General features: G+C 37.5%; 1 protein-coding gene across 1 annotated transcript in view; it reads left to right on the plus strand.

The window, feature by feature from the left end:
* Positions 1-15,585, plus strand: part of PIAS2 (protein inhibitor of activated STAT 2) — a 189,476-nt gene extending 173,891 nt beyond the window's left edge. Inside the window, exons 14-15 of the mRNA XM_077135545.1 lie at positions 13,412-13,452; positions 15,516-15,585. Of these exons, the coding sequence (XP_076991660.1) occupies positions 13,412-13,452; positions 15,516-15,540 (66 nt within the window). The 3' untranslated portion in view covers positions 15,541-15,585. The remainder of the gene's footprint in view (positions 1-13,411; positions 13,453-15,515) is intronic.
* The last annotated feature ends 2,231 nt before the right edge of the window (positions 15,586-17,816 follow it).

A 17,816-nucleotide genomic window follows, 5' to 3' on the forward strand; every position in this document is an offset into this window, starting at 1 on the left:
TGAGGTCCTGAAGCATATGACAATGTGGATGAACCTTGCGGACATAATGCTGAGTGAAATAAGTCAGACACAAAAGGACAGATATTGTATGATTTCGCTATTATGACTCTGGTAAAAGTAATCTCAGAGGTTACACTGGAGGATATAGCAGACATAGAGGTACAAAACACTAGAGATGGAGGGAAGGCTCCCCAAAGAGGTTGAACCTAAATATAAGGGAATGGATAGAAGTGATGGTAACAAATTAGCAAATTTATAAGTAACATTGTTATATTGAATATTAATATGATTGAAAGGGGATTATAGTACCATGTATCCTGCTGATTAAATCTTAAATTATAAATAAGTGCTCATGTGAACTATTTCAAAGGTTTAATAGTGGACAAAGAGTCGATAGGAGAGGAATATAAGGGGAAAACTAAAAATGCATGCTATGGCCATCAACAGTACCACAGCACTCCTAGGGGCGACTAATTGGTTGGGGGGGGCAAGTGATAAGGGGCCGTGTTGATTTGGTAGTTGGTGATGCTGTTTGCCAGTTGTTTGTCATTATAGCTAATGAAAGTTGTCTGAAATTGAAAGTGTGCTGATTGTATAACCAAGCAAGGATACTGTAAGGCATGGTTGGTTTATCTTGGACATTATCCGTGATGTCCAATAGATGGAGGGAGCCGAAGGGTACAATGATGGAGAAGCAGAATGGTGAACTGTGATAACATTGTTATGATGGAATATGGTGTGGCTACAAAAAGGAAGGCTATTGAGAGGCACACAATGAACTGAATAAACCTCGGGTATACTGTGTTCTGCAAAATAAGCCCGAAACAAAAGAACAAATATGCTAGGGTCTTTCTCAGAAAATACTTGTAAGAAAATGGTAGCCTAGATTGTAAGCCCTTATAGCAGACACACTTTGTCTGAAGTTATAAATGTATTTCTAGATTTTGAGACACTGAGCTATATGTGTATCGGCTGGTATTGCTCTGTGATACCTAAGACCCAGAAATGGAGAGCTGCAGCCCTGAAGGTTAGCATAGCTATATATAATAATAGTTAAAGTAACCGAAAAAGAGAGCAGACCTCAATTAGAGTTTAAAAAGAAGCCTATCTGGCTGGGTCTAAAGTAAATTAGAATTTAGCATATGTACTTTAGACCATCACATGCTGTATGAAACCAAAGGTAGAGGGGTTTATTGTGCCTAGAACCTAAATTTTCTGTAACTCATGATCTAAATCAATCTGTCTGGATTGCTCCTTTAAGCAACAAAACTCCTGAAGTCCTGAATGAGAACGATTGTGTATCTGTATGGTTTAATAAAATACCAGGATACATCACAGTCTATGGTGGGATAATAATTGGTAGTCTTCTTGAGCAAAAGGGGGAAGAGAGAAATGAGACACAATAAAGTTTCAGTGGCTGGCAGATTTCAAACAGAGTCAAGAGATTACCCTGGAGGTTATTCTTATGTGTTATATAGATACCTCTTTTTAGTTTATGGTGTATTAGAGGAGATGGAGGGAAGTACCTGAAACTGTTGAACTGTGTTCCAGTAGCCTTAATTCTTGAAGATGATTGTATAAATATATAACTTTTACAATATGACTATACGATTGTGAAACCTTCTGTCTGATACTCCTTTTATCCATGGTATGGACAGATGAGTACAAAAATATGGATAAAAAATAAATAATAGGTGGAATGAGAGGTAAAATAAATTGGGTAGATGGAAATACTAGTAGTTAATGAGAGGGAGGGATAAGGGATATGGGAAGTATGAGTTTTTTTCTTTTTTCTTTTTATTTCTTTTTCTGGAGTGGTGCAAATTTTCTAAAAAATGATCATGGTGGGTGCAAGGGTAGTTCAGTGGTAAAATTCTTATCTGCCATGCAGGAGACCAAGGTTCAATTCCCAGCCCATGCACTTCCCCAAAACAAACAAACAAGCAAGCAAAAGAAAGAAAAAACAAAGAAACAAAAACTCAACAAATGGTGCTGCAATAACAGGATACTCACATGGAAAGAGAATGAAATGTGACCCCCACCATACAGCATACAAAAAAAAAAAAAAAAGATCATTGTGATGAATACACAACTATGTGACGATTTTGTGAGCCACTGATTGTACACCATGTATGTATGGATTGTTTGTGTGTGAAGATGTGTCAATAAAAATAAAAATATTTTATTAAAAAAGTATTTGTAGTGTCTCTTGAGGGTCTGAAGGGGGGGAATTATTAACTTTTCCCAACTGCGAAGTCCTGGGTAGCCTCTCAACCATCGGGGACTCCCAAGAAAATAGGCCAAGCCCTAGATTTTGAGGCTTGCCCATGTGAAACTTATTTTTCTAAGGGAGAAACTAAGACTGCCATAATGAGGCCTAAAAGTTGCTTCCAGAAAGCCTTTTTGTTGCTCAGATGTGGCCTCTCTCCCTCTTCTCTGAGCCCAACTCTGCAAGGAGAACCATTACCCTCCTCCCTACATGGGACTTAACATTCAGGGGTGAAAATCTCCCTGACAACATGAGACGTAGATCCTGGGGATAAGTCTGGCCCTGGCACCATGGGATCCTCAACACCTTCTGGACCAAAAAAAGGAAACAAAAGTGTAATATAATAAGACATCAGTGGCCAAGAGAGATCAAATGGAGTCAAGAGTCTATTCTGGAGGCTACTCTTATGCAAGCTTCAGTTAGATAGTGCTAATTGTCATGGTTTGCTAAACTCCAACCAATATCATTCCTGCTAACTCTTAAGAACACCTAGGGCTTGAACTGAGACTCTATAAAGGTTTCATGCACCAATTTTGCTTTCCTGGAACCTATAGATCCCGGAGGGCTCCTAGGTCAGATAAATCCTGAAACCCAGAGGGATTAGCCTTTCCAAGATTATTAATTAAGTACACCTCCCTATCCTTTAGCTTTAACACCCCTTCTCAACATGAAAAAGCTGGAAGGAATATTGCCCAAACATCCCTGTGGATTGGGAGAAGGATCAAAGGAGGTGGAGGAGGAGGTATATCAGAGAAAATAGGATTTAATACAAGTATGACTGCTGAATCACTATATTAATATTCCTTCTAGCCTCTAATGTTTTGGAGCAGCTAGAAGGAAAAATCTGAGATGGTGGAATTTTAGCCCATGACAAATTCTGGGATCTGTTCTGTTACTGTTTATTTAAGTGTACTTTGAAAATTATTGCTTTTTTCTTCTTTTGCTTTGTATATATGCTATATTTTACAATAAAAATGTTTTTTAAAAAGCAGCATGTCATGAGCATTTCCTCATAAGTGGAAAGTGCATAAGAGTTTCATCTTCTGTTATTGCATCTGGCTGAGCAAGGGCAAATAATTTTCTTTATATTAATTTGGAAGATGATCTGTATATAAATCCACAGACATAATACAGGCAACAGCATAACAAACACGGCAAGTAAAATAAAAGTCATGCCAATAAGGTCTATTTTCCGTTTCATGGGTAATTTCTTTAATCACTCTGAAAATGAGTCCAGTTTACTGTAATCTTTAACATGATGAATATCATCTTGCATATGATTTAATATCGAAGAGATATTGTGTAAGTCAGCTGGTATACATGTACAGCACTTAATGCCAAGGAGAGTTCAAGTTCCTCCTTGAGGTGCAGTCAGTAGATCTAAATCTATTCTGTTTTGAAGAACAACTTTTCTCATCTGAGCTATTTCTTTATTTAATAGACTGAGCCATTGCTTGATATTTTGCCTAAACTGAGTTGTGACATTAGCTAGCTAGGGCAGTAACTTGCAAGAGGACATATAATGTGCCCCCCCCTGGTTGGAAAATAGCTAAGTCCATTCTTACCACCTCAAGGCTTTCTTGATCCTACCTGAATATAAAGCTTTTTTATGCAAATTTAAATAGGATTCGAAGACTTTTATATTTCTCAGTATTTCAGGTATACTTTTAATAATTTGCCCAGGCAATAAAAGGGTATCCAATAGTGCATTTCCCTATCCAATTATAAGACAAATATCACCAGAAGCTAGACCCACAAAGCTAACCAGCTCCAGCTGGAGGCAGATAGGCTGGTAATTCTCTTCCTTCAGAGGCTAGCTCTGGGGTTAGGGTCCATGGCTTTAATGGTTTTACACAGAGCCAACTTTCCAAAGGTAGATGACTTTATCACACTTAGAATTGGTTATATCCCTTACAAGGTTAGGCTGGGCAGAGACTTTCATTGTTCTACACAGATGGGGTCATTTCCATGTACAGTCCCATTATCTGCTATTATCAATCCTTTCCTGTCCTGGGTTCAGGTTTCAAGGGGGGATGTTAAGAAATAGTCTTCTAATTTAGACTGGAGATACTTTTCCTGAGCTGTCGTGAAGTTTAAACCAAGGACTCTCCCAAGGGTACTAGGCTGGGTTTTGGAAGGTCCACCAAATATGGAAGATTGGGATCATAGGACAAATTAGGATTAACCAATCAGAACAATTTTGTGGTGAGAAAGGCAAGATGGCCCAGGGCAAACTAGTGCTTCCAGCAGTAGGCAAATAAGTACAGACACAGGAATCGTTCTTTTGATGGACAGCTCCTACTGTTGCATTCCTTTTCAGGAAGATATTATCTTGCACAGAATAGGTTTGGAGAAAATGGCAGTGTACAACTTAATCATTATAGTTTCTTAAGCAATTTATGGAAAAGTAATTTTTAAAAAAAATAACCATTTATTCTGAAAAAAATAATTGTATACCATTTATAATCCCCCTATTATTGATGCTTAGGTTTGGTATAGTGCCTTTGATACAACTGATGAAAAAATATTGCAATGTTACTGTTAACTGTAGTCCTTAGTTTGCTACACCCCCCTATTATTTTTTTAAACTTTTTTTATTGTATAGTGTAACATATATACAAAACAAAGCTAAAATGAAAAATATGATCCTCTCATATTTTTCATCAGAATATAGGAAGCTAGAGGGCTTAAATACTTTTTTATCATCACAATTGACTTTTTGTGTGTGTGAAAATAACATATATACCGAAAAGCTATAAATTTCAAAGCAAAGCACCACAGTTAGTTGTAGAACATATTTCAGACTTTGACATGGGTTACAATTTCACAATTTTAGGTTTTTACTTCTAGTTTCTCTAAAATGCTGGAGACTAAAAGAGATATCAATTTAATGATTCAGCACTTATATTCATTTGTTAAGTCCTATCTTCTATGTATAATTCCACCATCACCACTGATCTTTCCATACCTCTCTTTGGGGTTGTTTGGGCTATGGCAATTCTAAATTTTTGATATTGGAAGGATCTGTCACTAATATGGGGGAGGGAGATGGAACTATCTGATGCTCTGAAGAGGCTGGGCTAGTTTTCAGGATTTACATGGACTAGGGACCCTTCTGGAGGTTGTAGGTTTCTGGAAAGTTACTTTAGTGCCTGGAACCCTTGTGGAATCTTATAAATTGCCCTACGTGTTCTTTAGGATTGGCTGGAATGGTCCTGGTTGGGGGGAAAAATAATTTTTAATGTTATTTTATTGAGATATCTTCCCACACCATATAATCCATCCAAATACAGAAGAGTAATTTTAAATCAGCAGTACGGGTACATGAATAGGAGACATATTTTTCTACTTCTCTCTCCTCTGGTGCTGGTTTAAGTTGCAAATGGTGAATCCAAGGCTTAATATCCTGCAATTTTAGACAAGAGTGATTGATTAGCAACACAATATAAGGTCCCTTCCACTTAGAGGTAAGGTGATCTTTGGGATGCTTATTCTACCATGTTTTCAATAACACTTGGTCTCCCAGCTTGTAAGAGTGTAAGGCTTTATCTATAGGCAAAAAAGTCAATTATCAGGAAACTCAGAAATCATTTTTATAGTACTCCCCAAGGAGATAGCTACATCTCTCTGCAGTTTATCATTCAAGGTCTTCATAGACATATTCTCAGTTGCATTTTTGAGGAAGGGCCTCCTGTAAATCATTTCAAAAGGATTCAAAACTAGTCCACTTCCAGGGGCAACACAGGTTCTGAGGAGGGCCACAGACTTTGTCCCAGGTGAGGTTAATTTCTTGACATATCTTAACAATTGTCTTTTTTAGAGTATGATTCATTTTTTTCACTCTCATCAATTGACTGAGGCCTCCTGATAACATGTAACTTCCAGTCTATTCAAAATGCATGTGAATGAGTTACTTTTCTTTTTATAAATGCAATTTTATTGATCTATTCACACCAAATAATCCATTCAAAGTATATAATCAATGGCTCACGGTATCATATAATTGTACATTCATCACCACAGTCAAATTTTTTTTGGAAATGTATACCACAATCAATTTTAGAACACTTTCATTAATCCAAGTAAAAACATAAAAAAAGAACACTCAAAATATCCCATACCTCTTTTCCCCCTTATTATTTATTTATTTAGTCTTTATTTTATTAGTCATCTGCTTATACAGTGGATAAAGGGTTAGTCATCTGCCCATACAGTGGATAAAGGGAATCACAATGTTTTCCCCATCACTTAGTCACACAATAAAAGCCATACAGTTATACACTCATTATCAAGAATCCAGTGTACTGGTTTACAGCTTAACAGTTTAAGTATTTCCTACTAGCTTTTCTAATACACTAGAAACTAAAAAGTAGTATCTTTATAATACTTAAGAATGATCTCCAGAATGACCTCTTGACTCTATTTGAAATCTCTTAGCCACTGAAACTTTGTTTTGTTTCATTTCTTTTTCCATTTTGGTCAAGAAGGCCTTCTCAATCACATGATGCTAAAGCTAGGTTTATCCCTGGGAGTCACATCTATGGTCCCAGGGACACATACACCCCTGGGAGTCATGCCCCATGTGCGGATATATTTGCATAGTTGACTTAGAGAGAGGTTCTGAGTAACAAAAGAGGTTCTCTGGGAGTGACTGCTAGATATAATTATAAGTAGTTTTAGCTTCTTTGTGGAAATAAATTTCCTAAGGGGAGGCTCAAGAACAAGTGCTTGATTTATTAAATTGGGAGTCCCTAATGCTTGTGAGAATATCAGGAATTTCTGAGGTGGAGAAGTTTAATATTTCCACATTTTTCTACACTCCCTCAAGGGGCCTTTCCAAATACTTTTTATTATATGCCCAAAATATTTTGGGATATATCAGGGTATTACATTAACATCTACACAATAACAAGATATAATTCCCTATTTTAAGTTCTGTGTAAATATGTTATTTAAATAAACATAAAAATTAGATAGTGTGCTACAGAAAATGTAAATTTTGTACCAATAAACATCTCTTCCTTTGGTCTCATGTAAAAGTTGAAGTTTTAGACTATAGTCAATATCATCCAATACCCAGTATTCTGATTTACCTTATTCCTAACCAAATCCATTTCATCCATGTCTCTATTGACATTTGATCTCTTTTTCAGCATCTTTAACAGTTGCTGTATGGGGTAATGCTGACTATTAGAGCTTCAGAACTCTAACTCCGAGTCTCAGGGTTTTACAGATACCCAACGTTCCAAGAAACTACCAGGTTATACACAAAGAGCTCAGCATCACAGAATTTAAAAAATGATAGTTACAACTCAGGAATAGATGTGACTGTTGTAAGAGCTTACAATCTAGGAGCCTTTACAATAAGCCTTTTTGAATATTCTGTACTCCTTAATCATGGATTGCCCAACTTCTGTCCACATTTGTCCCCTGAGAATCTATGCTCTCAAATTCACTTTTCAGTGTTTGCTCATTATAGTTAGTTTATGCTAGTGAAGCCTTACAATATTTGTCCTTTCTTTTCTGGCTTATTTCACTGAACATAATGTCCTCAAGGTTCATTCAGCTAGTTGCATGTCTCACAACTTCTTTCCTTTTTGGAGCCACTCAATGTTCCATTGTATGTGTACACCACATTTCTCCCTTCTATTCACCCATTGATGTGCCCTTAGGTCACCTCCGTCCATTGCAAATTGTGAATAATGCTGCCATGAACACCAGTGTTCAAATGTCTATTCGTGTTCCTTATTCAATTATTCCAAGTATACCAAATAATGGGGTTTCAGGATCATATGGCAACCTTATGCTTAGCCTCCTGTGGAGCCACTATACTCTTCCAGAGGGGCTGCACTATTCTACTTCCCTACCATCAGGGAATTACTGTATCTCTTTCTCCACATCTTCTCCAGCACTTGTATCTTTCTTTTTATTTTTTACACAGTTTTATTCACTCACCATATAATCCACCTAAGTGAACAATTCAATGGCTCCTGGCGAAGTCACATAGTTATGCATTCACCACCTCAATCTATGTGACAATATTTGCAGTTCTTCTGCAAAGAAAGAAAAGAAAAAAAGTAATAGAAATCAATAAAACAATTTAAAAGAAAAGTAAAATAATAAAAAAGAATAAAATAAAAAGTAGAAACAACAAGAATCCCATACTTTTCCTTTGTATCACCCTGTTATTGACATTTAACTTTGGTATACTGCCTTTGTTACAATTCATGGAAGAATATTACAGTGTTAATGTTAGCTATAGACCCTAGTTTGCATTGATTGTATTTTTTCCATATACCATCCCCTTTCCAATACCTTGCAATGTTGAAGTTCATTTGTTCTCCCTAATGTAAAAACTTTCTTGTATTTGTACATTTAATCACCACCATTGTCTACTCTAGATTTTGCTAAGTTATACAGTCTCGGTTTTTAGCCTCTATCTTTCCTTCTGATGTCACACATGCCCCTAGTCTTCCTCTTTCAACCATATTCACACTCAGCCTTGTTCATGAAACTTAGATTATTATGCTATCATCAGATAGTATTGTGCTATCCATTTCTAGATCTTTACAATCAATACTGTTGAACATTCTGTACTCTTTCAGCATCAAATGTCCAATCTCTACCCTCTTTCTAATTCCTGATAATCTATGTTCTAAACTTCAACTCTCAGAGTTTGCTCATTATAGTTAGTTCATATTAGTGAGACCATACAGCATTTGTTATTTTGTTTCTGGCTAATTTCACTCAATATAATGTCCTTAAGGTTCATCCACATTGTTACATGCATCAGGGCTTTATTCTGTCTTATTGCTGTATAATATTCCATCATATGTATATACCACAGTTTGTTCATCCACTTGTCCGTTATGGACAGTAGGGCTGATTCCATTTATTGGCAATCATGAATAATGCTATTATAAGCAGTGGTGTACAAATATCCATTCATGTCCCTGCCTTCAGTTCCTCTGAGTATATACCCAGTAATGGGATTGCTGGGTCACATGGCAATTCTATACTTAGCTTCCTGAGGAACTGCCAAACTGTCTTCAGAGCGATTGCACCATTCTACATTCCCACCAACAGTGAATAAGTGTACCTTATTCTCCACATCCTCTCCAACACTGTTTTTTGTTTTTCTTTTTTAAATAAAGCCATCTAGTAGGTGTGAAGTAATATCTCATTGTGGTTTTGATTTGTATTTCCTAATAGCTAGTGATGTTGAGCATATTTTCATGTATTTTTTTAACTGTGAAGAATAACATATATGCCAAAATGCAATAAATTTCAAAGCATACCACAACAAATTAGTTATAGAACAGATTTTAGAGTTTGGTATGGGTTATAGTTCCACAATTTTAGGTTTTTCCTTTATATATTCCAGACACTGGAGACTAAGGAAATATCAATATAATGATTCAGCAGTCATATTCATTTGTTAAATCCTATTTTCTCTGTTATAACTCCACTTTCATCTTTGATCTTTCTCCCAATCTTTAGGGGTGTTTGGGCTATGTCCATTCAAACTTTTTCCTGTTTGAAAGGATTGTTGATAAAGTGGGATATGGGGATAGAACTAGTTAATCTTCTGGAGAAGCTGGCCCCTCTGGATTTCAGGACTTACCTGGCTGAGGAACCCATCTGGAGGTTGTAGGTTTCTGGAAAGTAATCACAGTGCATAGAACCTTTGTAGAATCTCAGATAGAGCCCTAGGTGGCCTTTAGGGTTGGAAGGAATGATTTTGGTTGGGATTTAGCAATCCATGATAAATAGCAATATCTAGCTGAAGCTTGCATAAGAGTAGCCTTCAGAGTAGCCTCTCCACTCTATTTGAACTCTCTCAGCCACTGAAACCTTGTTACAATTCTTTTCTCCCTCCTGATCAAGAAGGCATTGTTTATTCCATGGTGCCACAACCAGGTTCATCCCTAGGAGTCATATTCCATGTTAATTAGTTGAGGGCTTAAAAGAGAAAGGTCAGAAGAGAGGGAGACATTCACCCCTGGATGTCTTGCTCCACCTAAGAGGGAGGGCAATGCTTTAATTTGCAGAGTTGGGCCTAGAGAGAGAGAGAGAGACCACATCTGAGCAACAAAAGAAGTCCTCTGGAAGCAACTGTTAGGCATAACTATAGGTAGGCTTAGCGTCTCTGCTGCATAAATAAGCATCACCAGAGCAAATCTCAGGATCAAGGGCTTGGCCTATTGACTTGGGAGTCCCTAATGTTTGAGACAGTATCAGGGATTTCCCTTGTGGTAAATAATAGTTCCATATTTTTTCTCCTATCCCTCAAGGGACTTTGCCAATACTTTCTTAATTATCTTCCCCACATACCCTGGTTGTATCTGGGCATTGAAATACTAGTGGTCAGTGAGAAGGATTGTGAAATTCATCTGTGGCTGATTACATCTGCAGTTGGCTAAGGGGAGTGCCTTCTGCAATAAGTGATGTTTAATTAATTAGCTGAAGGCTTAAAAGAGAAAGGTCTGAAGAGGGCTCAACACAGCATGGCCCAAGCAGCTCAGCATACCTCATCTCAGCACTGGCAGCCCAGCCTAGACATTTGGAGATGCAGAAAGTAATTGCATCCAGGGAAGGCCATTGGAACCCAGAAGCCACGAGAGAAGGCCAGTAGACATCACCCTGTGACTTTGCATGTAACAAAGAACCTCAAGTGAAAGCTAGCTGCCCTTCCTCTGAAGAACTATAAAATTTTAACTAAATAAATCCCCTTTTTAAAAGCCAATCTATCTCTGGTCTGTTGTATTTTGGCAGCTTTAGCACACTCAAACAGAAGCCCTAGGAAACTAAGACACAAATCAAAGACCTTTTAAAAAACCTGGTCCTGGTGTCTTTGGAATGGAGCAGTAGTCATCCTACATAAAGCTTGGGAGGGAGTAGTGCTGCACTCCATTGGACACTCCAAGGACTTTATATATAATATATCCATTTCATTCAACTCTACAAACTGTAATTCAGTGGTTTCCAACTACTGTCCACCTAAGGAGCTTTTAATAATTAATCCATGGGGGCGTGTGCAAATTCAGTGGTAGAATTCTTACCTGCCATGCGGGAGACCTGGGTTCTATTCCTGGTCCATGTACTCCTCCAAAACAAACAAACAAAAATCCAACAAATGGTGCTGCAATAACAGGATACTTACATGAAAAAATAATGAAATGTGACCCTTTATAGAGCATACAAAAAAAAATTAATCCATGACTGGTACCACTTCAGAAAGAGTCTGTCAAAATTTCTGGAGGATGGGGGTGCAGCACAGGCACTCTTTAAAAGCACCTCAGGGGAGTCTAAGATTCAGCTTGGACTAAGAACCATGGTGCCTGGTAAGTAGGACACCTTTGATAAATATCTAGAATGAATGAGTACATAAATGAAACTGTGGGAAGTTGGAGCTCACTGAAGCTCTGTCATCTGCCTGGAGAGAAGTTTAATGATTCAAGAGGCACCATCCATGCAAGAGAATCCTAGTCACAGAGTCCACAATAGGAGTTGCAGGAGAAATACTGGTTGAAGCTTGGCCTCTGTGCCTTGGCCTCACCCCTTTGGCCAAATGGGTGCCAGACTGGGGAGTTTGTGTTAAATTAGCCAATTGGATTGGGCCCTGGATGCACAAGCCCATTGACGGAATATTGCTAGGTGTCCTGCAGGGGTTGGGTAGGAGGGAGGCTTCCCCCTACCCAGATGAAGACGATATTCTGAGCCTGGAACAGATACCAAATAAAGAGTCAAAAAGCTGAGAATGCCAAGCAAGATAAATCCAAAAAAATCTATACCTAGGCATATTATATTCAAACTGCAAAAAATCAAAAAGAAAATCTAAAGAGAAGCTGAGGGTGGTTGGAAGACTTTGCTTATAGAGGAAAAAGAATAGGAATTACATTGGACTTCTCTTCAGAAACCATGCAAGAAGAGAATGAAGTAAAATATTTAAAGTGTTGAAAAAAGCAAAAGCAAACACTAACCTAGAATTCTGTTTCCAGTGAAAATATACTTCAAAAGGAAAGGAAAAATAATTACTTTCAGAGAAAAAAATATTGAGGGAATTTATTGCTAGTAAGCCTATCTTTCAAAAAAAAAGGTTTCAAAAAAGGTTAATAGAGGTTCTTCAGAGAAAATGAAAATGGTATAGGTCAAAAACTCATTTACATAAAGAAAGGGAAAGTGTTAGAGAAGGAATAAATGAAGGCAAAATAAAATTCTATATTATTCCTATTCTAAATTGAACTAATAGATAACAGTTTATTCAAAATAATAATAGCAAATATGTACTGAGTAATTATAGCTTATGAACAAATAAAATGAGTGACATCAGTGTTATAAAGGATGGGAGGGAGGAATTGGGAATACTCTGTTGTAAGGTAACTGCACTATCATGAACCAGTATACTATTATTTGGAAGTGAACTTCAACTACTTGCTAATGTAAATTGCAAACTCTAGGGCAACAAGCAAACATTTTTAAAGGTATAACTGATATGCTAAGAGCAGAGAAAATGAAATAATATAAAATGCTCAGTTAAAATTAGAGAAGGCAGAAAAATAGAGTGACAGAGAAATTAATAACAAGTATAAGAAATAGAAAACCATTAAATGCAGTTAGTCTTAATCCAATCATATCAATGTCAGTTGTCTAAATACACCAATTAGACTATCATAGTAGATAAGAAAACAAGACTCAATTGTATACTGTCTACAAGAAACCCACTTTAAACATACAACATAAATAGATTAAAAGCAAATAAATGGAGAAAGATATACCATGCTAAGACTAATCAAAAGAAAGCTGTAGTAGCTATATTAATTTTAGACAAAGCAGCTTCACAGCAAGGAAAATTATCAGGAAAAAAAGAGGGGCATTACATGATAAAGGGGTGAATTATCCAAGAAAATGAATTATCCAAGTCTTTAATGTGGCTGTGCCTAACAAAAGAGCATAAAAACATGTGAGACAAAAACTGAGGGACTTGCAAGGGGAAACAGACAAATCCACTGTTATAGCAGGAGAGTTCAACACCCCTCTATCAGTAACTGACAGATCCAGTAGACAGAAAACCAGTAAGGATATAGTTGACCATAGCATGGTCGATTAATTGGATCTAATTGACATCTTTTTTTTTTTTAGGTGCATGGTCTGGGAATTGAACCTGGTTTCCTGCAGGGAAGGTGAGCATTCTACCACTGAACCACCCAACACCTGGGTGTTAATTGACATCTATAGAATACTTCATCCTATAACAGTAAGAACATACATTCTTCTCAAGTTCACCTGGAACATTCCTCAAGATAGACTACATTCTGGGCCATAAAACACTAACAAATTTTAAAAAATGGAAAGCATACAAAATATGCTGTTAGACCACAATGGAACTATACTAGAAATAAAAAACAGAAAGACAGCTGGAAAACCCCCAAATATTTAGAAATTTAACGATGTACTTCTAGATAACACATTGACCAAAAGAGAAGTCTCAAATTTTTAAATATTTTGAACTAATTTAAAATGGAAATTGAATTTATCAAAATTTGTGGGATGCAGCAAAAGCAGTGGGTAGAGCAAAATTGAGAGATTGAATTCATATACAAAGATCTAAAGTTTATAAGTTTCCATTTTAGGAAACTAGAAAAGAAGAGAAAATAAATCTGAAGCAGGCAGAAGAAAAGAAATAATAAAAATTAGAGCAGAAATCAATGAAATTATAGACAGGAAACCAAGAGAGGAAAATCAAAGAAACCAAAATTGGTACTTCGAAAAGATCCATAAAATTGATAAACCTCTAGCTAAGCTAAACAGGAAAAAAAGAAAGAAGACACAAATTATTAACATCAGAAATGAAAGAGGGAGGAGCAACACTGCAGAGTCCATGGGCATTAACAGGGTAATAAAAGAATATTATGAACAATTCTATGCCCACAAATTTAATAACTTAGATGAAATGGATTGATTTATTTAAAGACAAAATCTACCAAAACTCACAAAGAGCTAGATAATATGATTAGTCTGTGTCTATGAAAGAAATTGAATCAATAACTAATGACCTTCTGAAAAAGAAAGCACCAGGTCCTAATGGTTTCACTGGTGAAAAAAATGAGTGTAAAGTACTTACATTTTAAAACTTACATACGAAGTTTGGAAAATTAAAACATACTACAAAGTTGGCTATAAAATATTTTTAAAAGGTGACTCAAGGAAAAAATATGGAACTATTAAACTTTACCATTGGGGAAACATCCGATACTGTGTCAAACATAAGGGACACCCAAATCAATAGGCCAAGTCCTTGATCTTACTCTTGTGACACTTATGTAGGTAGCAGAGAAGCTTAGCCTACCTATAGGTATGCCTAAGAGTTACTTCTGGAGGACCTCTTTTGTTGCTCAGATGTGGTCTCACTGTCTCTAAGCCTAACTCTGCAAGTGAAATCATTGCCCTCCTCCCTACATGGGACATGACATCCAGGGATGAAATTCTCCCTGGCGGCATAGGAGATGATTCTTAAGGATGGGTCTGGCCCTGGCACCGTGGTATCACCAATTCCATCCTGACCAAAAGGGAGAAAAGAAGAGTAATAAAGTATCAGTGGTTGAGAGAGTTCAAATAGAGTTGATAAGCTATTCTGGGGGTCACTCTTACACAAGCTTCAGTTAGACATTGCTACCTATCATAACTTGCCAAATCCTGACCAAAACCATTCCAGACAATCCTAAAGAACACCTAGGGCACTATATGAGATTATAAAAAGGTTCCATGTACTAGGATTCCTTTCTAAAAACCTGCAACCTCCAGGTGGGTCCCTGGACCAGATAAGTCCTAAAACGCAGAGGGCCCAGCCTCTCCAGAACACCAGCTAGTTCCATCTCCCTACCCCATATCATTGACAGTCTCTTCCAACGTGAAAAAGTAGAATGACCATGGCCCAAATACTCTTAAAGAATGGGATGGAAAGATCAAAGGTGATGGTGAAGTTATACAGAGAAGGTAAGGTTTAACAAATGAACATCATTGCTGAATCATTAAATTGATATTTCTTTTAGTGTCCAGTATCTTAGAGCAGCTAGAAGTAAAAACCTAAAATTGTGGAATTGTAACCCTTACCAAACTCTGAAATCTGTTCTACAGGTTATTGTTGTGCTGTGCTATGAAATTTATTGCTTTTTTGTATATATTTTATTTTTCACAAAAAAGTCAATTGTGATGATAAAAAAACCCACATATTTATTCCTTCTAGCCTTCTATTCTGGAGCCTTCTATAGCCTTCTATTCTGGAGCAGCTAGAAGGAAAAATCTGAGATGAAGGTATAATAGCCCATGACAAACTCTGGGATCTGTCCTGTAACTATGAATTGAAAAGTGCTTTGAAAACGATTGCTTTTTTCTTTCTTTGCTTTGTATTTATGTTATATTATACAATAAAAAATGTTAGAGGGTGCATGGGTTGCTCAGTGGTTAGAATGCCCACCTTCCATGCTGGAGACCCGGGTTCAATTCCTGAACCATGCACCCCACCCCCCACCCCTAAAAAAAGTCAAAAAAAGAAGAGGTGACTCAAGGCAATGTGAATTGCTAAAAAAGTGTTATTAACATTAAGATACAGAAATGGAATTGATGGCCATTCAAAAACAATACCCTGTGCTTTCTGGGGAGAGAGGGTTGCCGAGGAAGAAACAGAAGGCTTAACTATCTTCAAACTCACCTGGGCAGCAGCAGTGCTTTTTTGCTCATGAAATCTGCTCACCTGAGAATACCCATGAGTGACCAGCAACAACTTTTGCAACTTGCACAATAAATATATTAAAAGAAGTCTGAAGGAAGTAGATCAATCTGAAGTAAAAATATCTGACAAAAGGACTTATCCTACTCCCCAGCACAAATGTGCCGCTGTCCAGTAGCTAAAATGTGCATGTTCCTAGAGTTTGAGAGCCTGGTCAAAATCACCCTGTTATCCCATGTTCTGGTGAGTTTAGGTAGCATTATAGCTTAAAAGCCCCTTTACTTACATTCATTATTTAGTTGTGTATTATAAGGGAATGATTTACTAAAGTTCAAGGAAAGATATAGTGCAATTTAGAATGGTCAATCTCAATCTTTGCTACATGCATTAGAATCATCTGGGGAGGTTAAAAAGTCCCTGATGCCCAGGCTGCACCCCAAACCAATCAGTATTCTGGGTGTGAAAGCCAGTTGGCGCGGTAGCCACAGGTAGAGTTGCTTTCTGCTTTAATATATATCTGAGCTTTGGCCTGGGTAGGGAACGGGGAGGGCCTTTGGCCTCTGAAGATTCTCTACATCATTCCCTTGTTAGCAGCTGGTCCCACAGTGGGAGGGAAGGAGGCCTGAGGCAGAGCCTGAACCGGAGGGGACATCTTGGCAGAGCTTTTCAGTGAACAGACACAATGCAGCTGGACTTCAGCCTGCTATCCGGCTGCCCCAAATTACCTGAATTTAGAAAAGAACACAGTTTTAGCAAATGTATTTTATCTTAGTTCAGGCAAACCTAGATCTATATATAGAAGGAGAGAATGTAAAAACCCTCCTGCAAGAATTTGGGAGATTTCTCATTTGTCTCACGCTCAAGGATCATTTCATAATTCAGAGCAACAGTTTTACTTTTATCTTACAGGCCCTGAAATAATATTTGTGGTGGGAGTGAAGGTAGACAATGTAGAAGCAATACTGGTCCATCTCTAGTATTACACCTCGCCTGGGGCATCCTCTATTTCCTAGAATCAATAGAATGCCAACAACACTTATTGGGTGCTGACTTCATATTTTATATGCATTATCTCATTTAACTCTCATAAAAGTCCTATGAGATATGTGACCATCCTCACTCCATAGATGATTAAACTGAGGCTTAGAGCACCTACACATCTTTCCTAAGGTCACAAACCTAGTATTGGACCCAGCATTCAAAGCCCTGTTTGTTCAACATCAGAGTCCATGTGCTGCACTAGAATCTCAGTTCTGTGTGAACAGGAATCAAACAGCACAGAAAAGAGCAGTCACTCGGTATTTGTAGAATGAATGAGGGAACTTTGTCACAGTGTTTTCTCTTGGCCCATAGTTAATACATTCTTTTAATCAACTTAACTTATATAGGTAAAGGATGTACATAAACTGAGTAGCCTTCTATGTTACATAGTGTAGACTGAACTGCTGTAACAAAGAGGCAGCAAAATACAGTAGCTACAATGTGAAATGAAATAGACGTTTTTCTACCTCTCTGTGACAACCTGGAATTAGGTGATCCTGGTCTGATAGAGCCGCTCTTTAGCATGTAGCTTCTGTCTCTCCTGAAGTTGCTCATCTTCAGAAAGGGGCTGTCCTTTTAAGGACAAATGCTACATATGAGTTCTTCTTGCATCCCATTGGCCAGGACTTGTAACATGACCACACCTAGTTGCAAAGGTTGCTGGGAAATTTGGCTTATAGCCTGGTTGGTCGTGTCCCAAGCTCAACTACCATGGCAAAGCAGAAAATGAATACTGGTGACTACCAGCACTCTAATATGCTTTCCCTTGTATTCCAT

Source organism: Tamandua tetradactyla, chromosome 18, assembly GCF_023851605.1.
Source record: "Tamandua tetradactyla isolate mTamTet1 chromosome 18, mTamTet1.pri, whole genome shotgun sequence".
NCBI lineage: Eukaryota > Metazoa > Chordata > Mammalia > Pilosa > Myrmecophagidae > Tamandua > Tamandua tetradactyla.